This window comes from Corapipo altera, unplaced genomic scaffold (assembly GCF_003945725.1).
Source record: "Corapipo altera isolate COAL_440 unplaced genomic scaffold, ASM394572v1 2b, whole genome shotgun sequence".
In the NCBI taxonomy this organism is placed as follows: Eukaryota; Metazoa; Chordata; class Aves; order Passeriformes; family Pipridae; genus Corapipo; species Corapipo altera.
In genome coordinates, this window is record NW_020884874.1 from 27,735,999 (window position 1) to 27,763,044 (window position 27,046).

At 40.9% G+C, this 27,046-nt stretch overlaps 1 protein-coding gene across 3 annotated transcripts in view; it reads right to left on the reverse strand.

Moving 5' to 3' along the window:
• Positions 1 to 2,049: 2,049 nt before the first annotated feature.
• AKAP12 (A-kinase anchoring protein 12) overlaps positions 2,050 to 27,046 on the reverse strand; it is a 30,947-nt gene continuing 5,950 nt past the window's right edge. Inside the window, exons 2-5 of one of the 3 annotated variants that reach the window (XM_027632062.1) lie at positions 23,276 to 23,462; positions 7,839 to 11,599; positions 5,180 to 7,083; positions 2,050 to 4,633 (exon numbers count right to left, since the gene is read on the reverse strand). In XM_027632062.1, the coding sequence (XP_027487863.1) occupies positions 5,182 to 7,083; positions 7,839 to 11,599; positions 23,276 to 23,462 (5,850 nt within the window). In that variant the 3' untranslated portion in view covers positions 2,050 to 4,633; positions 5,180 to 5,181. Of the gene's footprint in view, positions 4,634 to 5,179; positions 7,084 to 7,838; positions 11,600 to 17,534; positions 17,636 to 19,136; positions 19,330 to 23,275; positions 23,463 to 27,046 lie in introns of those variants that run through there. The other 2 variants (XM_027632068.1, XM_027632074.1) reach the window with 2 other exon arrangements.

Consider the following 27,046-nt stretch of genomic DNA (forward strand, 5'->3'; position numbering starts at 1 on the left):
GTTGCAGTGGGGAGGAGGCAGGGATTTCTGCGGGGCTGCTTCCTGGGATGTCTGCCTTCCAGAACAGCAGCTGGCTTCTAAAGGCCCTGCAACTTCTTACAATTCCCTCTTGTCTAGCTGCTTAGAAGAAAAAGCATTGTGTTGGTTATCCTTCCTAGTCTGGTGCCTTTGTAGGAGGGACAGAGACATATCTGTAGAGCAAATTATGAGGACAGGGTCAAGCTGCCACAGAAACTGTCCTCAGGGCAGAGTTCCCATGGCATATCAGACTTCTGCTTCCCTCATTTCATCATATCATCAGTCGTTTCCCTGCCCATTGCAGGGTGGTTGGAACCAGATGATCTTTAAAGTCCCTTTCAATCCAAATGATTCTACGATTATGTGACCTTTTGGAAATGGATGCCATTTCCAAGGAGGAAGAAGATACGCTTCTTGAAACTGTTATTCCTGTTTTAAGGAGTTGATAGTATTTTCTCAAGAGGACATTGGAGCAGAACAGACAGAGGCCTTTACTGGACCCCCAACTTTCATTCTTACTTTTGTAAAGACTAAATTTAGTGTCCAACTAGAGATGACATCAGCTCCAAGACAGGTATTAGCATTGTGGTTGCTAAGCTTCCATCTTGTTAGCAGCATCTTAAAATGTTCACAGAGATAAGAGTCATCCTCCTTTAAGACATCTCATTCACCCACTCAAAATTATGACCCCAAACCCCACGCCACCAATTCTACTGGCCTTCTGTTTCACATTGCTCCTCATTCCAAGCCACATCCTTCCTCGCAGGGCCTCAGCCTCCTTAGGCCTGCTCCCCTCCCATGTGGCGGCATGAATGTCAAACATCCAGTGCTCAGCATCCAGACATGATCATCTCAGGAATCCTCTCAGCTTTTGGCAAGCCGCCTGCCCATCCCCAGGCACTTGCTTGTATCCAAGCTGTGCAGGTTCCTCAGCGAGCACAGCTGCCTCCCATATGCTCTGAATTGCATGGGATCCGCTTCCATAGCTTGAGCTAACAGGCAGGATATTTGAGCTACTGCCAATAAAACAGCCCTGCAAAAGAGAAAACAGCACACAAACCTCCCTGAGATGCAAAAGGCGTGGACTCCAATCCCTAGTTAGATGTCTGTTTAGGGATTTCATACTAACCAGTAACAGCACAGTACAAATGCATAAACCTTGCAGAAGGACCAGCAGAGGCTGTGTACACCTTGACCACAATGTCTGGTGGGAAAAGCTGGTTTGATTTGTACCTCCAGATGCCAGAGTTGGACAGTGGTATCAGTCAATTGCAGTGTGAGCTGCCTGACACAGTGCAAAAACAAGAAGAGGGACAGGCATCCTGCAGTGTCCCAACATCCCTGCATTTGCTGCAACCAGTGCAGTTAAATATTTGCAGATACTGGATTTAGCACTTTAGCTGAGATAGGAAGAAACAAATTATTACAAAATTAGTTCAGGTGTGAATCTACGCAAGTCTTCTGAGATACAAATGCCGTCAACCATTCTCAGCCACAGAACACACAGAACTGGAAAAACTTAATGTCTGAAGTCCAAGGTCTGTGAACATGAATAACCAGCATGTCCAGATTTTTAGTGCCATGAGGCTAAGCAGAAGAGGGGGAGCTTAGAAAATACCAGTTATGGGCCCAAGATCCTTACTCTACTAATCTGTGAAAAACTTTGTGTGGACATTTATGTTGTTACTTTGCTGGAGTTTTTTTATACTTTAGTCGCACCAGCAAGGCATATGATTTAATAATCTGGCTCACTGAATACTGTTACCTATCTTGAATTTAACGGAAGGTTTTTTTATTCTTCAGTCTTCTTAAGTACCTTATTACTTCTTCTGAAGGATGCACATTTTATAGAAATTTAGAGCCAAATTGTAATTTAATTCTGTAATTAGTTCCTTTAATTCCAATCAAAAGCTGAATGTCAGTCAACAACAAATTAATTCTCAGGAACAAATCTAACTTTCTGAAGATGAAGCAACCATCAGAAAATAATTTAAACCAAGAAAGCTAAAAAAAACACACCACATACACAGGTTAGAACAAATCTGCAGTTGCATTTTATTTATTCAATGAAAATCTACCTTAAAAACACAAATTCAAATTTGGAAACCCCATACATTGGATTAGAGAAAGCTTCAAGCTTTTAAGCACAAGCCAGAAGTCACAGTCTCAAACGAGAATTTCAGAGGCCAAAGCAATACGCTGGTAACAAAGTAGTATCTTTTCGTGGAGGCATGCTCCTTGCACCATTAGCGTGGTTTTGGGTGTGGTAGTTCTTTTAGCTGTCGGTTATAAGAAGCTTTTGTGTTTTGTTAGGTTTGTTGCATTGCTTACCAAAGGCCCTGGATTAATGGAGAAAACAGGCAAGTTAAAGTCCTTGCCTGCCCAATTACTACCAACAGACAATTTACATTGTGGTAAAGCTAGCTTTATTTAAATGAGGTTCAGACAAGAATTAACTTTACATATTATTAACAGCTTTGGAGCTACAAACGTAAGAATCAGGATTACACAGGTCATGCTATTGTTATTTTGTTTTACCTGCTGCAGTTATTGCAATATGGCTTAAGGTACATAGGTATACACTTTGTACAAATTCAGCCAAGTTTGCACTTGTGAAGTGTTATTAAGAGCATCATTACCTTGCAAGCCACCTTAAACGTATGGAAATCAACTGAGGTTTTTGGAATTGCCCAAAGCTAAGGGGGAAAGCTGCCGCTAATGATGGACAGAGATAGACTGGATTGTTTGAAACCACGTTGTTTGGCTTTAAATATTTATATAATTTGCTCTGAGGTAAGGAAAAATCACACCAGTGCAATCAGTCACATTGCTTGCTGGACGTGCAGCCTTGAGGAGAGGCAAGGACCTGCCGTAACAAGAGCATTTGTACACTAAAAGTTGATTTTAAAATAAATTACTATACAGGTATGATAGTGAGCATTGTTCAACTTGGTGGGCATTGGTTTCACAACGTGCGACCTGTAACCTTCACTTTAGAGATCAGGGCTGAAAGTACGGACTTGTACCCATTGTTTGATTTTAACGTAAACAAAGGAGAGGACCAACTGACAGACATCCCAGGACTCTCAGGCTTGGGGCTTCTAACCATCCTTCTCTCACCGTGTTCATTCTGGTCTACAGTTGTTGTCAGTCCAATGCACCTTATGTGATTGGACTGACAACCAAAAGATCTCATCAGCTTTTTGCAATTGAAGACAGAACTCATCACCAAGCCGTTGCCCTCCTTCCTACTCCTGCCTCGGAAAAGACAGAGAATTGATAGGAACGGGGAGGATCTCTGAAAATGCTGGGCGGGAAAGCAGTTTGGGTGGGGGTTGGGAGAGGAGGAAGTCTGTATGCAGGAAAGATGTTAGACAGTGTAGGCATAGGAAAGACTTGGGGTTGGATGGGGCAATGACCAGAAATTAGCAGATGCTAGAATGAGAGAGGTGAGATACATAGGTTGCAGTACAAGAACAAGGTGACAGCAAAATGGTAAGTCTGGGGGGTTCTCAGAAACCAGGGAGGACAGCAAGTAGAAGTGATCGGTGGATCTGACACAGGTCAGGGCTCTCCTCTTGTCTTTAGAAACATCATAGTTCTACATTAAAATCAGAACTCGGTTTAGGATATATATATAAATATTCAGAGCAAGACAGCCAAATTTTTGAGAGATTTTACAAGGGGAAAAACCTGGAACAATAAATAGGAAACGACATGTTATCAATTTCCGCTCCAATAGTATCAATTTCCTCTCCGGGCTACTCTACAAAATTCATTTAAGGGTACACCTAAATAGTACATAAGTATTATAGCTCTACATTAAAATCAGAACTGGGTTTAAGACATACATATAAATATTCAATACATTACAGTCCAGTCCTGAGACCTGAAGTCTGAAACAACAGAAGAAGGGTTTTTCTCAATCTCCTTTCAAACTACACTGTAGAAATAATTTCTGACTAAATAAGGTCTACACAAATACAACTGAAGGATGGACAGAGATACCTGAAGGGGACTGAAAGGCAGCAAACTCGAGCATCTTGCTCAACAATTTGTGCGTGATCCAGTTCCTGCTGTCTGATAGACACATCTGCTACTCAGCCAGAAGTCTCATGTGTTCTCATCAGTGAGCCCTCCTCCTTCCCCTCACACACAAGCTGAACAGCATCTACAGCCACTTATAGGTCAGATCAAGGCAGCTATGGAAGATGTGGGGGGTAAGGGAGACTGCAGAAAGAAGGGAGAGGGATTCAGGGATGAGTGGAGGGATCCAAGGAGATGGGACAGATAGGACACACTTTAAAGTGAGGGGACAGTAATAACCGTGGCACAAATTCTAGTGGTCTGCCCATTCACTCAGTGGTGCAACTCCAGCCTAAATGGATTATTTTGGGCAGAGATAAACGACCTTCGGATGGAACACAGGTGTGGATATAGCCAACATTAAAGGCATTGTTTTTCAATAGAAATGACAAGGTGAAGTCTTCAAAAGAACAGATGTTAACATCCAAAGATAAAGGGTAGTGAATAAAGCTCCTGGTTCTGTCGCAGGATTGTCAGTTGTTCTCTAGGACTGGCATTTCTCCAAATGCCACATGGATGCTTAGCATATCTGAAAGAAAGACAACGATAAAAAAGCTTTAGTAATAATAACTTGCTCTCTCAAGAACATCTTATTTTCCCACACAGTTCTCAAAGATAGGGATAAAGGTCTCGTTACTTAGCAAAGCAAGTGCAGTATATATCCTTGGAAGAGGCTATACCTATCATTTTTGATTCAGATTTCACTGAAGTGCAAAAAGCTTTGTACATGAGGCACTCCAGGTTTACCACACTCACACCCTTTAGGCAACACTCATATCCTTTAGGATTTTAAAAAGAGTTTTGTTAGAGAAGCGTGTTTGTGGATTAAATCCCATATATTAAACACGTCATATGACATGTTTCCTATCTAGGAAAACTGGAAAGTAAATTTTCTACCTCCCAGAAATATCATACTCAACTACATGCCAAGTCAAAGGCCTCTGAAGTGAGAGTAGCCCTTCAGCAGAATGATTAAAAGAAACAAAAAAAACCCCACCACATCAGAGAGAAGTTACGGAGACACAACGAACTATCTGGAAAAAGAAATAAATTACTGTCTAAAAATGCTACTTACGTTCAAGGCGTCACAGCCACTGAGTTCTGACTTTGTCTATCACAAGATGTTCCTTCTTGGCAACTATCATCCTCCCACATCTGTGTTTCCCCATCTTCCACTGACAGGTGATATTGTTGTTCTTCACTTTCTCCGCATGTCTGCTGGCCTGTATGTTGGTCTGAGATTTCCATTATGTGCCCAACTTCTTTTTCTCTTAATTTTGGTGGATGTATGTCTAGCGGGTCTTTGGTTGAATCTTCTGAAGTACTTTCTTCTAGTGTTGATTTCTGAAGTCTCACACTTCCCCTTGGAATGTCTTCAGGGCTAGTCAAAACTGTTAAGGAATTCTGACTTTGTCCATCTTTCAGCATCTCAGAAGTTAAAAGCATGTCTTTTGTTTTTTCTACAGTTGCATGAATTTCTGCAGACTCTGTTAAGACAGCAGATTTCACTATTCCTGGTTGCTGGAGCTCTTGTTCTTTACTCCATATCTCTTCCTCTTTTACTGGAAGTTTTTGATCTACCTGTATACTTCCCAGAAGTTCATGCCTATTTGTATCCGATAGGCTTTTCCCTATGGACTTAATGCTCTGCTCTGACTCAAAGGCAGCTGACTCTTCTGTTTCTGCAAGTTTGTGAACAGCAGACTCGATGGCACTCAATACAATTTTCGTACTCTGGGACTCTATAATCACAGACTGAACAACATGCTTCTCAAATTCTGGGTGGCTGCGAGGCAGATTCTGACTGAAAGGAATGCCATTTTGTTTGGGTTGCCCTGTGCTCTGGGGCCTCTCCTGCTCCTCTGATATTCCATTCACAGAAGCACAAGTTACTCTAGGCTCAGGTGCCTTTGCACTATCAAGCCCTGCAGTCCCACAGCCTGAATAATCTACAGTAGTAACTGGGACCTCTTCAGAAGCCATTTGCTCCGGTGTAGTTGCCAATGGCTGTACAGTTCTGGCTGTCATGTCTGCGGGTGTCACAGTTTCTGCCACGACATGCTGTCCAACTGCTGCAGCTGCTGCAGGCACAGGTGTTTTCAGAGCCTCCAAACTTGTGGCCTGTGGGAAGGCTGAGTCAGAGCCTCCCTCTTGCACAGTTAAAACCTCTTGCTGGACAGCAGTTGAACATTCATCATCTCTTACAGCTTCCTGCTTTCCATGTTCAGATACTTCTTTGGCTTTTTCTGTCAGTTGCTCATTTTTGTTATCTTCTTTCTGGAAGCCTTGACAGTTCAAGGTTTCTACAAGTTCTTGTTTTTTTCCCAGAGTCTCTTCTTCAGCCAAGCTGCTGGGTGTTTCACATTTCTGAGGACTTACATCAGTAATGACAGCGCTTCCATTTTCAACAATATCTGGGCATGTTGATGCTAAATTAGATACAGTGTCTGCTTTAATCGGTGTGGTAGCCTCAGCAACAGTGGTAGGGCTCTCCAAGCATTTTTCAGATTTGAGAATAGAATCTTCTATTTTGTCACCTTTGGTTTCATCCCTCTGGGAGGAGGTTTCAGTTGTTTTCTCCCTGCATTGTGGCTCTAGGATAGGCACAGAATCTTTTGCTGCAATGTCCCTGTCAGTCCCATTGCTCACACTCTGCTCAGCACCTGCAGCTGATTCTGAGCCAAGTGTTTCTGAAGAAAGGTCAGAGGGTTTTACCTCGTTCTGCAGTGGAACCTCAGGAACTGTGACTTCTGTGCTTTTTACTCCGATGAGCACAGCATCATCTTCCTCTTCTTCTCTTAGAGTAGGTGCCCTGCTAACTCCCTTAGTACAAACTTGCTCTTCTAAGTCAGGAATTTCATCTTGTCTTTCAGGTTTAACAGGGACCACAGTGAAGGTTTTTCCCTCTCCTTCAAGCTGCACAGGTTCTTCAGCTTCAAGTCCCAAGGAAGAGGTTTCATCCCCTGTCTTGTCCAGCACCTGTGGAGAATTGCAACAAACCTGTGAAAACAGTTACAAGCAGGGAGTGACCAGCAACGTTCTGGGTGAAAAAGCACAAGAAACACCCAAAAGGACAAGAGTTATGGGAAGAGCATCTCAGGATGACACTGAGATCAGTGGTTCACCAAGATCCCAGCTTGTGTCCAGTTTCTGAGAACAGCTCATTAATCAAAGGGCAGTCTGAAGGAAGGGACAGCCAGCAGCACCTGACACAAAGACTAAGCCAGGAAGATGGTGGGGAAGTAGGGAAGAAGGTAGGAACGCATCAGGCAAATAACTGCAGCATTTAAAGCTGGAGATAGTGGTGTCATTTCATGTCCTCCCTTTGCAGGGGTACCTCAGCTACAACTATATTTTTGCTTGCAACTGAACATACCACCATGTACGGTGCTGCATGGATCACATCTGTATCTCAGCTGTTCATATTAAGTCACTCTGTGCTGTACGGAAGCCCTAATGGCAATCATTTCAGCACCTTCAGATCCATACACACAATCTCCCATTCCATTTCTGTAGGCACTGCATCCACCCCACCCTGCACACAAGCTTCGATGGCTGCTGCTTCTGGAGATCTGTGTGTGTGTCTCACTGGAAATGAACTTTGGTTGTCTCAGGCTGCACAAGGAAGGTCCTTGACAGTAATATGCCCATAACCTGGTTCTAAATTAGGTAAAATATCTAACACTTGCTAATTTTTTTGACAAATCAACCTTTGGGTTCTATGTAATACTTACTGCAGTCTGTACTTCTGGAGCATATTCATCTCTTGTCTCATCTACTGTCAGCTCTGTTACGGGTAGTTTCTCTTGTTCTGAAGGTTCCTGCTTTGCAAGGAGCTCTTCCTTGGGAGTGACAGCTTTGATGCTGTGAAACTCTCTGTCTTGTGATGAAGGTTCCTCTACTGTCCTCTGCACTTCGTGTACTTCTTCATGGCCTTCTACAACTGCTTCTTCACATTCCTGACACTGGCTTTCATCTCTCAATATATCCACATTTTCATATTTTTCTGTGCTTTCTTCCACTTCAGCACCTATTTCACTTTCCTCTGAACCTTCATGTAAAACACTCTCTTCAACTCTGTTTTGGCCCTGAATGCTCCCAGCACTCTGCTGAGGCTGGAAGTTCTCATGTTCTCCTTTTTGCAAGCACTGTTCAAGCAAAACAGTTTCCTGGCCTACAACATTCCCATCTTTGGCATCATCTTTTACTTCTGACTCAAGTCCCTGTACTGTTGTAATTATAGTTTCTGTCATGGTTCTTGCACTAACCAGCTGTGTTAAGTCTGCTGACTTTACTCTTTCGGCAACTTCGTGAAGAACTTTTTGCGTCTGTTTGTCTAATTCTTTCAAATTTTGTTCAGTGGCCTCTACTTCTTGTACAGGTGTAGCTTCCTCTGTAGTATCTGGGGTTTCCAACAACTGTGAAACAGCAGAAACCATCTCAGTTGTCTCCTCGGCAAGGGACACTTCCATTGTTTCTTCAGCACAGGAAGCTTCTGCTGTCTCCAGAGCTGTCACTGCTTCTGAGGTTAGCTCCAGCTCACTCGCTGTGGTGTCATCACCTACATCCTTTCTCATCTCTGGCACTGCCTTAGCAGCTACCACTGTATCTTCCACAATAACATCCAATTCAGCTGTTTTCAGAGCTTCTTTCTCTTCCTCTTCTCTTGCCTGCTCAATGCACTCTGTCAGAGCAGCAGATATCCAAGATGGTGATCTTTCCTCAATGCTGGTTACTGCCCTTTCTCCTTCCACAACGGTAACAGCAACTGCATGTACCAGCCCTTCATATCCTTGCTCAATTCTTAGAGTCTCCTCTAATTTTTCTGCTCCTTCTTCCTCTGAGGTTCGTTCTTTCATCGCTTCAGCATCTTTCGCTTGTTGGGCCTCAATTTTCTCCCGCTCTGCTGCTTCATATTCGGATAAAGGAACAACAGCTGGAATATCAGAATCTTCTTCAGCTGTTTCTGTCATCTCTTCTCTTGCTTGTTTAAGATGAGTTGGTTCTGGCTTTCCGTCTGACTTCTTCTTCCTACGTCCAGGCATCAGTTTTCTAAATGGAACCCATGATTCATCTTTTCCAGGCTCACCATCTGATGTTGAATGATCCAGGCTAGATACCACAACAGAATCTTCAGTTCTGTCTTCCATTCTGGTTTTGGATCTCCTTCTTGGAGTGACCAACCTCTTAAATGATTCCCACGTTGAAATACCTTCACTTTCAGATGGGCTTCCAGCTTGTTCTGGGGAAGAATTGCCTTGTCCTTGATCACTCTCCTGAGAACTAGTAAGAATTGCATCTGTTGCTGTTTCTTTGCTCTGTCCAGACTCTTCTACTTTTTGGCTTTCTTCATCAGATGATGATGATTTCCTGGCTCTTTTCTTAGAAGAACCTACACATATAAAAGCTTCCCAGGACACAGAAGTGTCAACCTTTCTTTTGGGTTCTTCTGTAGTTTTCTCTGGTTTCTGGTCAATCCCATTTTCTTTTATTTCTCCCTGATTTTCATCAACAAGGTTTTCAGTTGCAGACACTGAAACACTCTTTGTCTTATCAATTTCTTCTTCTTTATCACTTTCAGAAGGTCTTCTGATACGTTTCTTGGGAGTCACCATCTTTTTGAATGATGCCCAGGGTGTAACACTTTCTCTTTTTCGCTCCACATCTGGAACTGTAGCATCTTCATTTTCAGTGACCTGCATTCCATCTGTAGATTTTTCTAAAGAAGGAATTTCATTCATCTCCTCAGGAGAAGAAGCAGAACTCTCCCCTTTTTGTTCCTCTGGGCTATCTGGGGAATCTGATAAGTGCTGAACTGGTTCACCCTGTTCCCCTAACTTAGATTCTTCTCTTTTGCCTTTTTGCTTCTTTCCAGAGAGTTTTTTTAATCCAGTACCTGTAAAGAGTTTCTTTAAAGGGCTGCCTTGTAGTTTAGTCTTTTCTTGAGAAGACAGAACTTCAGCTTCATTTGTGATACCTTCCAGAGGCCTTTTTCCAGCTGCATCTTCAGAATTTATGGTTATTTCATCTGGTTTGTCAGTATCAGTCATAACTATGCCAGTTTTTCCCTGTAGCCCTTCCTCACCGGGTTTGACTGACCGTTGACCATCCTTTGTGTCAACTGAATGTTCAGAAGTAGAAAAGGATTTTGATCCAGGAGCACTCGAAGCATGTTCTTTGCATTCTTTCTTCTCTGTGGTTCTATCCAGAGCTTCTCCTTGTGTGATGTCTTCTGCTTTAGGCGACATCTTCAATTCTGCTTCCTCTGTTTTTTCATCTAATGTCTCTTTCCCAAGTGGAGCAGGTTTATCTCCTTCTCTTTCTTCAGACTTTTTAAGCTGTTCACTAGAAATTTCAACTGTTTCAAATTTCTCTTCAGATAATATTTCAGTTCTGTCATCTGTTTCACACTTCTCCGTGGACTCCAGTTTTTCTCCCACAGGTATGACTTCTGAGGATGTTTTCAATTCTCCATTCACACTGTCAGTGACAAGAGACACCACTGACTTTGTTTTTAGTGTTTTCTCTGTCACCTCACCTTCTTTCCCTCCTTCTTCAGTTTTCTCTTCCTTTTTATCAAGATCTTCTGAGACTTCCACCAGTTTCCTTTCTTGATCATCTTCATCTTTTTTCTCCTCTGCACTTTCTTTTACAGCTGCTGCCACTAGATTCTTTTTCTGTCCCTGCTCATCATATTTGACTAGCTCTTCCTCCCCACTTTCTTCTACTCCTATGGCTGCCACAGTCTTTTCTGACTCCTGCTTTTCACCTTCAGTTTGCTCCTTCTCATGTGCTTCAATAGTTACTGCTGTCACATTCCTCTCTTCACCTTGCTTCTCAAACTCAGATTTCTCCTCCTTTTCAATGGTTTCAGTTGTTAATGTTGTCCCCTCTTTTTCTTGCTCCTCTTCTTTCACAGGAGACTGTTGTTCATCATCTTTAGGCTTCCTAAAACTCTTCTTTTTTCTAAATCCAGTCCATCCTTGAGTAAACAGTTTTCTTAATGGTGACGCAGTATCAGCAGTTAAGGCAGCTGACTGAGAACAAATCTCATTTGCTTCTGGTATTTTAGGAGATTCGTCTTCTGTTTTTTCATTTTTCAGTGCATCTTTGGTGGTGTCTTCTGCAGAGAGTGCATCCTCGGGCACTGCTGTTTCTTCTGAGTTGACTCCCTTTTGATCATCTTCTCCTTCAGGGACCTGTGTTTCTTTCTTTACAGTAAGTAGTTGAACTGGTTCTGATTTTCCTGTCTTTTCCTTCTTCACTGTGAATCTGAAGCCAACAAATTTAAAAACCTTTTTAAAACCCAGATCATAAGACTGTGGCTCAGACACATGTTCTTCTGTGTCTTCTTCCAAAGCTGGTAACTGCTTAATTGAATGAGCATCCTCCTTCTCAGCATCTACACTGTCCTTGGTGCTTGGGTGAGATGGATTTGTCTCCATAGGTTCAGTGTCTTCCTTCAAAGTTACATTGGAATGTTCTGTTTGTCCAACTGTTTAAGCAACAACAACAAAAAAAAATCCAGTTAATTTTCTTCATTTAATATTACACCTTTATATAATTTTTCATTTTTATTAATTTCATAAACATAATTGGTCTATTATCAGTCTGCCTCTTCTATGTGCTACTAGTACATTTTTAAGGACTAGTTTTTGTTCTATGATTACTATAATTACTTTCATTCTTCATATCATTGTAGGATTCTTTCCAAAGGTGCAAATGCACCTTTCAAGCTTATATTCTCTTCTTCTCTTACTTGATTTTGCAGCTCTTTTCGTGTGGTTGGTTTGGTAGGTTGTTTTATTTTACTGTAAGGCGAACTTATGCAGAAAAAAAATTTATTTCTATCATATCATTACTCATAGACTATACAGAACAATATATGTAATTATTCCTGAAGCAAAGCTCACCTCTGAGGAAAAAGGAAAAACAACAACAGCAACAAAAAACCCAACCAAGAAAAAAACCCAAACAAATAACCTCCCCAACAACAACAACAAAGTAAAACTCCACAAAAAACCAAATCAAAACAAAAAACAAACCACAAAAAAACCCACCCAAAAAAGCCTGTTGACCTAAAATGATGACAAGAAAAGAAAGCTCATTTTATAGCTCTGTCCCAAAAGAAAAGTAAGATGTGAAAACACCCATGGAAAATTACCTGTTTTTCTGAAAACTTGTAAGCTCCATAAAACACTTTAATTACAATATATTGTTTTAAAGATCATGAATCTTGGAATATTCCCATACATTACATCACCACTATGGCCAGACAAACCTCATCTACAACAATTCCACATTGCTTAAAATTCATGAGGTTGTTACTATGCAAGAAGGTAAAATCCTCCACTGCTCACAGGTCTGTGCTTGCATTATCTCTTTCATGGGCACAGTTTGAGTTTTTCCTTCAGGTCACTGGCAACCACTCTCTCAGTTTTCCTGGGACAATTTAAGTATTATTGCTCTCTCTGGCCATGAGCTCTACCCAACTTCACAGACTGGCATGTAAATTAAATCTATGGCACATTCAAGACACCAAAAGATTCTTGGGTTTGGATGCTGCCAGCATTTCAGTTTAATACTGTTCTTAACCCTTGATTTTGTGCAACAGTTGAAAGTATAAGGCCATGAGGGAACATATGCTTCTCTCTGATCAAACTTCTTCGAGTGCCAGGATGAAAAAATAAAATTATAAAAAAATATTCAATGTTAAACAGCAACATCCCAGGAGAAGGCACGGTGCCTTTCTTTTAAGCTGTACATGTTCTACTTCAAAATCCAAATGCAGAAAGAGACAGCTTTCAAATGTATGTGCATCAAACTCCCCAAAGTGTTTTAGTTTTTATTTGAACCACCTTTAAGTTGCCTCTGACTCTGCAGTTCATCCTGTTTTGCTGGACCACCTGATCTCCAGAGATCCCTCACAGCCTAGATGACGATTCTGCTTGGCTGTGTCGCCTCTAGGAAGGGCTGCTTCTTCAGAAACACACAGACAATGCGGTCTCGGTAAGACTGAAATGTTAACTACATAATAAGCAAAACAAAATCTACAAGGATACTGGTTTCTAAGAGCTATGTAGAGGGCAAACTATGTTTCACTATCAGCAGTCTACTAGTTGGTGTTTCTCAGTCAACATAAGCAAATCTTTTTGGTTTTCCCTTTATCTAACAGTTTAAAATTATTTACCTCAATTATTAACTCCTAATTAATTTTAAAGCCTGACCTCTGCTAACAGCCTAACTCCCTGAACATTTGAACATTTTAAAATGGAGATGTTTGAACTGAGTCATTTGTGAGGGAGAAGGGTAGGAAGAAACAGACATTTTTCTGAAGAAGCCAGGATTTTTACTCCATTGGTAATATAACTCTTGCAAACACCAGAACACCCCAACAAGCAAAACTAACTCTTATCAATCAAACATTATATAGTCCTGTGCTGAGACTATACACGGAAAAGCTGAGGAACTGCTTTTGCACTTGTGTTCATTTATTCCTATGTCCAGAAATAACATCCTTGTCATTTCCATAAAATTCTGTAATTTAAAATAAAATTTTAAAGGCTTAATGAGAATTCAAAGTTAGAGGTACTTCTTCAAAGACTCTCTTCAAAATATCACATATTTTATAATTATTTAGTAACAGCTACTTTAATACATTCTTCAGTTTGTTTACACTAAAAATGATTTTTCTGGTTGAACCAGCTATGAAATTAAACACTGATCATTTAACATTAAGATAGCAAATGCAATCTAGAGAATATAGAGTTTAGAGACTAAATTATAAGCTTGCAAAACTACTGAATCAGGCTGACAGTAACGAGGTCTTCCTTGTAAGTCCAGCAGACATGCTGCCTCGCAAAACTTCACTAAGCACATTGCAAAAGGAAATACTAACAAAAGTATCAACTGACTGAACACTTTTTAATACCAGTTTGACAAGCTGCAACTATGCTACACACATCACACTTCCCCACAAAAAGCTTTTAACCTGTCCAGAACATATTTCATCCCAAAGGTAACATTCTGGTGCCAGCTGTTGAGCGACTTGCTGCTGTTGCAGCCAGTCTCTACTTTGACTCCTTCTTTCACATTTTAAATCCCTGGAAGAGTCTTTTAAACTGAATTTCCAGTGCCCTTCCTCAGAATTTGAGGAGAGATATACCATTCAAGAAATTTGCCTGCATGTTGTGACGAGGCTGCAGTGTCATGCGACGAGGCTCCAGTGCCACATATATCCAAGTTGTACTTTCACAACCTATACCCTGAAGAGCATTTTTATATTCAGTGGGGCACAACAGAAACACAAGACCAGAGAAGTCAACTGTACACCCTGAACTTTATATTTAACAGCTGGATTCTTTAATGATGTTTTTATAAATGACACTGCAGTGCCCAAACATTGTCAGTGCACTTCTGAACGCAAAGCAAACCACACGTAGTTTGGAAAGGTTTGGAAGTTATTTACACAAAGTATTGTTGGTCAGAGTACTGTAGCATGTCACTGCCACAGGTATTCTGGCAGGACAACTAGCACTTTCTGAATTAATTCGGTGAATTTGAAAGCACCTTTAAGAAATACCAGAGAGGCTCATCACAGTAGCTACTGGAACACAAACCAACAAAAAAAATATTGAAGTACTGATATGAATACAATTTCTTTAGGTCTTTCCTGAGCAGGCTGTACTTCACCAACTACGTGATAGTCAAGGAATAGAATACAATAAAAATATATCCAGAGGCAATGATAAAGATTGAGATGGTATCACAAAATCGATACACTTTGCTATTTAAATCCACTGTGGCTAAGAACCAACACTAAAATTCTGTTTTAACTACTTACATGCCAGTTAACCTTTCAAACATTTTTAATTGAATCAAGGTGCTCCTTGTGTTTTAATAACTGCAAGTGTTCTGTTTTATTCTGAAAGAAACATATGAAACTGACAGTCTTAGGGCCTCAAAGGTGCTTGATTTCACAATTTCATAGGTACTTAGCCCATGGTAAGAATTTATTTTGGTTTTATTAGAGGCATGCTGATCAGATGTTGGAAAAGCAGTATTTTCAGAATGACTGAATTCCTGTCTAATTCAATTAAAAATGAAATTAATAAATATCACTTTTTTTTTAGTAGGCTGATAGACACTGTTGGCAATGCAACCTAACTGCTCCCACCATCTCATCTCTTTCCAGAAGTGAAAATGTGTTTCTCCCCTGGTAGCTGCCAAACAGTTAAAAAAAAGCACTCTGACCGCAAGAGTTAAATCCACAGCACTTCATGTGCTCACAGTCAACCATGTCAACATCTGGAGCTGGTTGACTTTTCCCCCTAAGGATTTGCAGCACAGCTCTCGATTTTTTCCATGAATTCTCTACATTCTCAATCTCTCGGATGGATGTGACACACACCCAGCGCCCACCTCGCAAACTCCACTGGCCATTGGAAGGCTCTAGAGGACTTTGAGCTGTTTTCATTTATTCAGCATTTAAGTATTTAGGGCCAAACTGTGCTTTCAGTCACATACACAATACTCTCAGTAGGTTTGCACGAGCAAAAACAAACGCTGAAACCATAAGGCTGAAGGGGTATTTTACAATCATTTGCCTCTATTCTATGTAGATTTGCTATGAATACAACTTGTAAAAAACCCAACCAAGCACACAAAAAACCCCCCGCTACTGCTCTAAAACTCACATGACACGAACAGAAGACATTTTAAAAAAAGTTTGAACCAAGTGTCCACGATATATCAAACTTGTATTTGTCAAAAGCAGTTTTCTCTTCACTGCACAATTCTAATTATTATTAGAAATATTTAAGGACAAAGTCAAGATAAAGACAAGTAACTAAAATCAAAACACAGTTTTGAAATTACAACATCTGTGAAAAATCTGTCCTGAACAGATTTATTTAGAATAAAGTAGATATTTGGAATTATTAGTGAAATTGAATACTTTAGCATTAAAAAAACAAAACAAAACACAAACCAAAACAACAACAAAAACTCACAGAGTGTAAGAGTTATACCATAAATTCTGATTCTTTTAACCACAAGTTTCAGAAGGTTGGGTTTAATAAATCAAACAAACACACTATTCATTTTGCAGTAACAAAGTAATACAGAAATATGCCCAGGTGTTACCCTTCTAGCCATTTTAAATTTTTTTTTTAACTACACGGTTTAAGGTCTGTGACATTGCTGCTTCTTAACAACATATTTCACAAATTCTTCCTTCCTTTTCCTACTATACACCATATTTGGTTCTGCTTTAATGTACTAATAGCCCTTCAATGGGAAGCACATACTACACTTCCTTCCCCATTCTATTCACTCAGTTATTTCTAAGGACTGACTTGCCATGTTAATTGCAGGGAGGGAGTTCTTTCAGAATAATTAAATAATGAGGGCGGATTAACAGAGATTTTTCTGCACTAAATCTCACAGTGCATACATGCAATTCATGAACCTTCCAACCATGTTGCTATTTGAAAGCTTTTGAAACAAGTACCATTAAGTTCAGTCCTCAGTCTCTGGTACTTGGGTGACAACTGAAGAATTAAGTTTTAAAATTTCACACACTTTTGTGTCCATTTTTTAAAAAAGGAATAAGCCGCAGAATAGCTATAATTTTTAATGCCTTAGAACTCCTTTAGAAAGCAAAAGGAATGTCCCTAGAAAAACACCTCACAGAACAGTAACTTAAAAAAAAGTACAATCAATTCTGCTATGATGATATAACATTCCTCAAAAATCTTTACTTTAACAAAATTTACTTTAGCTGTACTTGTCTGCTCCAGCTCAGAGCTTCAAATTCCAAATTTGAGACCAGCTTCTCAAATTCCAGCAAGGAAAGTTATGTATTTCATTTACTTAAGATTTTAAGATATTTCTTTTTTCATTTCAATGTTTTAAGAAACATCACTAAAAATCAGAAAACATAAGGTCCTTCTAAAACTGTTCTGTTTGATTATTTTTAAACCATAAGAGTCATTAGCTATGGTTTAGATATATAGTTACTGCTGTTAAAAATTGTTCATTAAATGAACTCACAACAATAAACTGCTCTCAGACCAGCCCAGCTGTTCTGTTTGGGAACCAAACCAGCGAGCTACAAATATTTATGAAATTTCATGGTTAGACAAGCTGTCCACATCTCACATTCAGTGCCTTGGTTCTGCTTCTTAAAATAAAACATATTCACTAAGCATAAGAGAGATGCAACACTAGCACTTAGGGTTTTGAGAGGGAAAAAAAAAAAAAATCTGCTCTGCTAACAACAGGGGCAGAATAAGCAATATAGGTCAGTTAATGCTAGGACATTTTCAAGAACCCCTAATGAATAATGAAAATGCACAATGAAAAAGAGATTGAATTTTTCCTTTATCAAAACGACCACAAAAACACTAATGTAAACATCGCAAACTCACCACAAAGGAGATGAAGCCGCATAAGACACAGGACAGCTTAAAACACTCCCGCATACCAACAAGCAGAGGTACTCAGTGCCTTCCAAGAAATAGTAACTCGCATTATGAGCTAGGTGCAGTTCTCGCAAAACATACTAACTATAGAAGCAGCTGCTGTGCTGCAGTGAAAATCCAAAGTTTCTTCCACAGGAATTATTAAATAAGGAAAACCTCAAACGATCAAACTGTGCAACCCTATAAAGAGATTGCTTTTGAAAAACAATTTAACCTTTAATTACTAACAATAAAAGGAAATAAAAAAAATAGAGAACCCTTGAGGAAAGAGACTCAGCATGTGATAAGCTCATTAAACATCGAGTTTAATGAAAACCCTATTGTAAACAGCGGTAGGATATCTCCTCCACTACTAACTGATTCAAATCACGTACAGTCCTCCCCAGGGCCCATTTTAAATGGAGCCGCACTTCTGCAGGCTTTGTTGTCAATATGTATTGTAAAGTTAAAGCATTTTGCATTAACAAACTCCTCCTATGCACTGAATTCATTCACTGGCTCTAGCAAACAAAATACACGAGAGTAAATAATTATTTAATTAATACAACGAAATAAAGACTTCCTAGATGGTTAAAGACATTCATCATCACTCTGAGAGAAATTTTGATGCAAATTAGTTATCTTAACAAAAAAAAATCGGTGCTTGTGTATTTAAATTTTCATAACACCACTTTATCTCCCAGAGAAAGACACAGGTTTGTGCAAGCTCAGCAGTGCATGATAATGTTTTTTCCTTTTAATTCCTTGCTCTTCCAAAACTTATTATCTTTTCAGAAAGCACACTTAGTTTATGGTATTAGCTCTCAGACTTCAGTGGCTCCGGTGCTATTTCCTTAAGTAAAATGTGCAGAGTTCAATGCACACAGCATGAAGTTTTTGGTATCACAGGCTGGGATCCTGCTGCCCCTCATGCACACACACACTCTGCCACGGTGCTACTCTCTGAATTTTGCTTTGTTAAGGTAAAACAGCTATACGGTAACAGTTTTATTTCTCTCATGAAAATATTTTTACAGCTTATAAACAACGCTAACTTCTATATTTCCTCCAATTTCACCTAGTTTAGCTCTTAAGGTATTTTATTGCCTTATTACTTGATTAACGTAACACAGCATCTTCAATGCGGTCACTACCTTTTCTTTCTGTTCCTCACTTTCAGATACCAGGTCATAGCCTGGTCCTGCAGAAAAACACCCAGTTAGCAACTCCACATTCATATAGCCCCGTATTGCAGGTACCACATCGAAGGTCCCACTGGGGCGACATGAAACTTCTTAGAAGCTTCAGCAACCTTCGCTTGGAAACCACTCTCACGGAGATAAAAATACCTAAGCCAGACCATTTAACTCCTAACGCCCTGCCAGGAAATCCACAGTCAGTAAAGCTGGGGGAGTCGAGGCCCCGGAGGCGCCCCACACAGGCGCATCACCGCCAGCCCCGGGGATGCTGCTGCGGCCACCCCCCAAACACGCACAGCCCGGGCGCTACTCAGCCCACAGAGGCTAAAACCGCGTGTGCCGACACCTCGGCAGTGCCACACCGCCTTACCCGCAATCGTCACTGTCCCCAGCATGGCTGAAGCGACGCTGGCCACTGCAAACACCCCTCTCCCGCTCCGAGGTTCCTCCCAGGGGCGCAGGGCAGCGCCGACCGACGGGAGCGAGAGGGAGGGAGGGAGCCGGGCGACAGCCGCGCTTCCACCGCCCCGGCAACTGGCTGGATGGACGGAGAGTCTGGTTGAATGAGGACTAGTTGATGGAGGCCTGGCTCCCTCCCGCGCCCCACGGCCTCTCCCCCAGTCCCGGACAGCCCCAAGCCCCGCCCGGGACCACCCCCGCCCGCCCGGCCGGGGCGGGCCCTGCCGGCCCTGGAGCGCGGCTCGGATCGGCTCTTCTCACCGCTGGACGGCACAGTAGCGGTGCCTCAGCGTGTCCGCCTTGGAACTGCCACTTCAAGCCTTTATCTTTCTCTGCCCCGAAGGGAAGAGGCGCCGGCTGCCGCTTTGCACACAGCCGCGCGCTTCAGTTCCCGCTGCTGTAATGCCTTCCTGATGCAGCTTCCCACAAGGCATCCTCACCAAACCTCAACAGATGCTGCTTAAAAGACGCAAGCATTTTACCCCTCATAAATAAAACCATATGAAACACTTCTGTTTCTCCTCACTGAAACATTTGCTCCTTTGCCTATTAACTGTCACTTAGGGGCTAGTTTGGTCTTTTTGGTTTGTTTTTTTTTGTTTGTTTGCTTGTTTTTTTTAATTGGAATTCTCTACAACATAATTACTTATAAATTGTCTCAAAGGCTGCTGTCAACAGTTTCAGAAACGTGTTACTCTGGATACTTGTACTATAGTAACGTAATGCTCCTACCGGTAGTAAAAAGGGATGCAATATGATAAAACAAAATGTAAAAGATCAGTACCTAATATAGCTGACCTCCTATTATAGCAATAAGACTTCTATGAGTTATGTTGAATATCTCCAAAATTCTGATGATACATGGGCCTTCATCTATGGCTCTGATTGCCAGTTAATTTACCAGACTTCCTGGTTAATTTAGTCAGATAGTGGCAACTTTACTGAGTCTGGGTCATCCCTCAAATGGTCTTCTGAATGCGACATTCAAATGACAACAACAGAACAGAACCAAACAATCCACCCAAAAAGCCTTCAAACACTACTTTACTCTAGGCAAATACCAGTGTTGTCTCAGTGCTCCATGTCATGACGCTTTACTTCTGATTTTATAGACTTTGCAATCAGGGTGAAATAAAGAATGAGTGGAGAACACAAAGTGTAGCACTAAAATGGTGTATTTCTCGATGTGGAGATATTTCTCTGCATGGAGTATTGAAGAGATACCTCTTCCCCACCTTTATTGCTCTGTTAAAGACAAGTGAACCAGACTCTGTAAGGTCCAGAGGGGAGGATATAAACAGTTATGAACACCTGAATGTAGCCTTTACTTGAGCTATCTTTCCAATGCTTGACAGGGCAAGTTTTGTCTCTATAGATGATGTAATTTTCAGTTATTGCTACCAGGAAATACATGCTGTGTCACCTTCATAAAGTGATTTTTCACTTTGAGAGCAAACACACAGAACTATTTTCCCTTTCACATAAATTATGCTACCATGTAGACTTGGTTCCATTAACAGTGACATAAAGCCTGATAAAAATAGGAACAACACACGGTAAAATTTTAAAGAGGAAAGTTTCATGAATGAAAGCTAAAACATGTCACATCCTATTTTTAGTGTCTAAAACCCCTACTGATGTGATTTTGTATTGGGTTTTCATGGCCAGCTTTTGGTAGCAGGGCAGCTCCAGGGGTGGCTTCTGTGAGAAGCTGCCAGAAGCTTCCCCCACGTCAGGCAGAGCCAATACCAGTCAGCTCCAGAATGGAGCTGCCGCTACCCAAAGCCAAGCCAATCAGGAATGATAGTAATGCCTCTGTGATAACATACTTAAGAACAGGAAAAAAAGTTGTTGGGCAGATGAAAATTTCAGCCAGAGAAGAGCAGAGTGAGAACATGTGAACAACTCTGCTGACACCAAGGTCAGTGCAGAAGGAGGGGGAGGAGGTGTTCCAGGTGCCAGAGCTGAGGTTCCCCTGGAGCCCTTGGTGGAGACTATGGTGAAGCAGCTGTGCCCCTGCAGCCCATGGAGGACCATGGGGATGCAGAGATCCACCTGCAGCCTGTGGCGGAGCCCACACCAGAGCAGGTGGATGCCCAAAGGAGGCTGTGACTTCATGGGAGGCCCATGCTGGAGCAGGGTCCTGGCAGGGACGTGCTGACCCATGGAGAGAGAAGCCCACATTGGAGTAGGTTTTCCCGGTAGGACTTCTGCCGTTGTGGGGGACCCACTTGTAGCAGGCTGTTGCTGAAGGACTGACCCTGTGGAAGAGTGACCCACGTTGCAGCAGTTTGTGAAGAACTGTTGCCTGTGGGATGAATTCACATTGGAGAAGTTTGTGAAGGACTGTCTCACATGGGAGGGACCTAACTCTGGAGCAGGGGAAGGACTCCTCTCTTTGAGAAGTGGCAGGAACAACCTGAGACGAACTGACAGTGATCTCCCATTCCAGTCTCCCTTTACCACTGGGGGAGAAGGAGGTAGAACTTGGAAAGGAGGGAGGGGTGGGGGGAAGGTGTTTTTAATTTTGTTTTACTTCTCATTCTCCTGTTCCGATTTTGTTGGTAATAAATTTAATTAATATCCCCATTTCAAGTCTCTTTGCCTGTGACACTGATCAGTGAGTGACCTCTCCCAGACTTTGTCTCAACTCACAAACCCTTTGTTACATTTTCTCTCCTCTGTCCAGTTGCAGAGTTAAGTGAGAGTGGCTTAGTGGGTGTACCTAGAGTCCATCCAGGGTCAACCCACTACAGTCTTTTTGGTGCCAAAACCCAGGAACATGAGAATTTTTAGATAAGAATAGTAACTGGGAGAGGTAACAGGCAAAACAAGTACCGAACAATGTTAGAGAATGAAATTTTTGTGGTAATCATGGTGAATGGTCAAGAGCTGGATTTTGTGTAAATTGTCCACTTTCGTTTGGTGTTGTGATGATATTATTTTGATTTTTGTGAGGGGAATTTTTGTTATGTTTTGTTTTGGTTGGTTGTCTTTGTTGATGTAAGTGGAAGTTGTGTGATGAATGTGGATTTTAATGATATTTCCTAAATATGTGATTCACAGAAGTAATGGGTGGAAAAATAATCTTCTATTGGGATAACAGTGTTACAGCAATTAATCTGAAGACATGCCCAAGAATCACATTTATTAGGATTCAGACCCTAAAGTACACTAAGGGTTACACATGCCTTAAGCTGCTCTGCAGGCTGACACTGAAGATTGTGCCTTGTCCTACCCTGTTCCCATCCCTTCCCTGCTCTCCAACACCAGCATTAGTTGCCTGCTCTGACTGAAAACTATCCCTCCATCTTGCCATCCTGTCAAAACAGTCAGCTAGCAGCGGGATTTCTGAAGCAGATCTCACTGCATGCCTGTGAACAGGAACAGAGGGAAGAAAGAAGAGGCTGATGAGAGCAGGAAAGGCGGGCTGTCAAGATCACCCAGGAGAAACAGCAGCACATTTCTGACTGTGCAGCAAGGCAAGGAGAGATTCTGAAGACAGAACAGACAGGGATGTCTATGATGAGAAAGGTTCTGTGATCAAAATGCAAATCCAGTTAAAAGCAGAAGGGAACGGATTAGCAGCCTGCCCCTTCCTGTGTGTTCAAAATCATTTATCACTAATATCACTAAGGAATTAACATAAAAGGCTTTCTGCCTTATGAAGGAAGGGACAAGCCCATGCAGCAGGAACTTCCAATATAGGAAGAGGAAACTGAGCTGTTCTTACAGGTGAAGGGCTGGGATGAGAAGCAGGCAAGCAGAGGCACCAAGAGCCAAAAAACACCCCTAAGGGGAGAACAGGTGGACATCCCCACCACTGACACTGATAGCTTCAGTCCACAAGCCATTTGTCATCCGAATTCTCCTACAGAGAAAACATCTCCCATGAAACAATGTCCTAGAAGAAGCACTTGAGCAACAGCAGATCACTTAAGTAACTATCTGTTCACTAGGAGATGACTAGATGAGCCCCATTTCTACCTCTCAATCCATTTAGCATCCCAACCTCTATGATCTGTCCATTGAACGTAGGTTTTTACTTACCATTTGTTCCAGTGGGCTCTGCTTGCTCTCTGGGTGGTTCTTGGAGGGGTGAAGCCACCTCTGGCTGCTGCCCATCCAGTTCCTTAGATGCTGTAACAGCTCCTAGCTGCTGTGGCTCCTGTGGTGAGCCATCATGCTTCAAATTGTCTTCACTAACATCAGGTACTGGTAAACTTGCATTTAAAACCTGCATGGTTGAGTATTGATTGAAGAATGGTAGGGAACGAGAAGGCAAGAAGGGAAACAAAAAAAAAAAAAAAAGAAAACATCAAGATTAGGCTCATTCCCCCCAACCAACCCCACAGAATATTGTTGTTTCATTCTCATTTTGAATATATACATGCAAGCATTTTAACTTTAATCAAATTACTTCTGTGAGAAAAAAACCCCAACATAATCTTGGCCTATTTATCTTACCATTCTCCCACATGAAACATGTGGAAGAAGAAAGTCTTACAGACAATGGCCTATAACCTTGTGTAGAAATTGGTTTTTTGCATGAAAGAAAACTCCAAGATAAGGTAAATCTAGCTGATGGAAAGAAATTCTTCATTCAAAATGCCTGGCACAATTGCTCTGATATATGAATGAATCCTGTCTACAATGCAGTCTTTGGTATTGCTTCTCTACTGATGTGCTTATCTTATCATCACCAACAATACAACTACAAAGAAACTGAATTATTCAGGACAAAAATCAGAATACATGTATATCTCCCATGAGGAAATGCAATGAAACTGAGATTAAAACTAGAATTTTTGGACCTCAGCTATTAGGCAGACGCTATTCTTATAGGAGGAAAGAGCTTCGCAAATCTTTGGGACTCTGCACTACAGCATTTTAACTATTTTTTTCTAGATTTCCTAATATGTGCAAAAAAAAAAAAATCTCTTTTTCAGGTTCCACATTTGATACATTTGACTTATTTTCAGAATTTGTACAGGCTTGCCATATAACAAGAAATGTACTTTCAAAAGCATGTTTTTATTTTAAAAGTATGAACTATGTTGTGGCCATTAAAAGATACTTAATTATCCTTTAATTGTTTGTTTATTTAGCTCTCCAACCAATTCTATTACCTTCCAACAGAAACCATTTTAACTAATTAACTGCTATTCCTGAAGCGAAGGTTTAAACTTCCTCTGGTAGAACAGCAAACCTTAATTACATATCATTGTCTTATGACTTCGTTGTACTCCCAACATACTGCTATTGAAGACCTGTTAATTAAACAAAGGTACTAGACATAGATCCCATCTTTCAGCGTAATGTAAAATCCAAATGCCTGAAGCACCAAACTGGGATCAGAAAGATGCCACACTGCTGATGGTTCTCTTCCAAACCCCACTAAATAAAGCTTCTGAATGGGGAAATCCATTTATTTATTTTTAATAGCAATTAGTCTGCTGCAACAGAATTTCAAATCAACAGACAAAGTGCCAGGCAAAGGGCTTTCCTCTTAATCATCCAACTCTTCTCACACGCTGGGTGAGATCTGGGAGAAGCACTGCACAGGCAATGAAGTGTGTGCATTTAGGTTGCTGATTTTCAGTTCAGAAGCCCTTAATTAAGCCAAATTGTTTCCACCCGGCGTTGTTGCGCTCCTCAAAGCTGCCTTTCACAGCCACATAATCCACCTCACGAAAAAGGATCCCATTCTGCTCCACTGCCAATACCACAGATGGAATAATTTGGCTTCAGAGTTTTCACATGCTGAGACCAGATATTAAATAGAAGAAATACAGAACGGCTGAACACTCAGATTACATTCCCGCTTCTCACATCATCCTTCTCATAAATCTAAAACACAGGAACTCAGGAGGGATAAAGATGCCACACCACCGAACAAAGGCACGTAAACCCTGGGAAGCTCCTCTGCAGTTGCACACAGCATTAACTGAACGGCAGTAACTCATTAAAGAGAAGCAAGAAAATCAGGTGCAGAAAATACCAGCTTAATTCTTAAAGGCCTTTGAGATTCTTCAGTACGAATTTATTAGCAGACCATTATTATTTTTTTTAATAATAAGTTTTACTGATTCATTCTTGAAAGACAACTGCTAGGCCTGCAAACACAAGAACAACCTTAACTTGATTGGCTCTCAGGGCATTTGGCTACCTGAAGAAAAAGCCATGGAGGCTATTTGAAGATGACACCCTCAGAATTAGCATCAACAATTCTTTGAAGTCACAAGAAAGGCAACAGCACTGAATATCTTAGCACTCCTCACGTTATCTGAGGATTTCTTCGCCTCTCTTTCCAAACCTCCCCCAGGCAGCACACTGTTTTAAAGCTAGAGTCCTAAGTACAGACACATAAAGTCTACCATTTGCCTAAGTGCCTAATAAGCATCCGTGGACTCTGCAAGGAACCAGCGTACAAAGGTATTTGGTACCCCAATGCAGTACAACTTGTCTCCTTTTTAAATTGAGGCCAGACTGTTATGATAAAGTACTAACTATGGTAACACTTAACATTCCCCCCAGCTCTGAATTTATTCTACAGCCACGATGCATTCAGGAGAACAGTGACTCTATATAATCCCAAAGATTTGTGATTTCGGATCAAAATTCAGAAGTCACTGGATCTAGCAGACAACCCTTTGGATCTTTTAAATTTTGTGATACCTTCCAGTATGAGAAACAAAATTAAATATAAAACATTATTAAATGTAAGACTGTAAATGGCTTTTTACAACCAGCTAGTATAATTATAATCCCTGTTCACCTTGTACATAAATTCAATTTTGAAAGTAGGACCCATCAGTCATAACTGAGTAAAAATGTAAATACATGGAAAATTTCTACTTTCAGATCTGATCAGACCTGCAGTATAACCCCACCCTGCCACGACCTTTTTACCCCAGTCTCTTGGGAAAGAGCTTGATGTGATTCTTGGCCATAGGAAGAAAAATTTAGATTTTCAAATCAAGTGTTCTGCTCTAAATAACTGAATAATTAAAATTAATAAAACAATAGTATTTTTCTGAACTAAAATGCACACAAAGGAGATGAAACCTTTGGGAAGGTTGAAATGTGAAAGGAGACACAACAGCATCATTAATTAAAAAAAAAAATTTCTGTTCTAAAAAAAGTTGCTCAGGCTCTTTATGAGGGTCATTGCAGTCTGTCCCACTGCATTAGTCCTCAAAAGAAACTAATTTCAATTTTCATTCACATTAACTGCTTCATTTCTCTGAAGGGATCTAAACTGCAGTTTAGTCCAATTATGTCTAATTTGGTGAGCAGTGTTCTTAATTCCATTGAGAATAGTTGTAAAGCTTAGACAAATATAATGTCAGAGTTTAGAGATGGGTGAAAACTTTAAAGACAAAATTAACAGCATTAGGAATCTCGTTATTCATCTCTGTGTATTTATCTACAAGTAACAAGACATTACAGTTGGCAGGTTCATCAACATTTATCAGGTTTTTGTGGCACACATTCACCACAGTCCTTTGATTATTAATTTATGAATGTGTTGTCTCGTAAACACAGGAGAAACGAAAGAGAACTGGTTATCCAGTTCACTGCTCCTTCAGCTTCTTCATTCCCAAAACAAAGGACCATTAGCAAAGCAACATTCCAGTTTCTCTCACGCCACTATTATACATCATGCACGTATTTTTTAAATATTTGCCTCACATCCACCACAAAGGTGGAAGCAAAGGGCAGACACACAGCTAATGAGAATAAAATGCCCATGTCACTCAAACCAACAGCAGCTTCTGCTCCATCTTGCACACAGCAGTAAGTCCAACTGTTGGACCA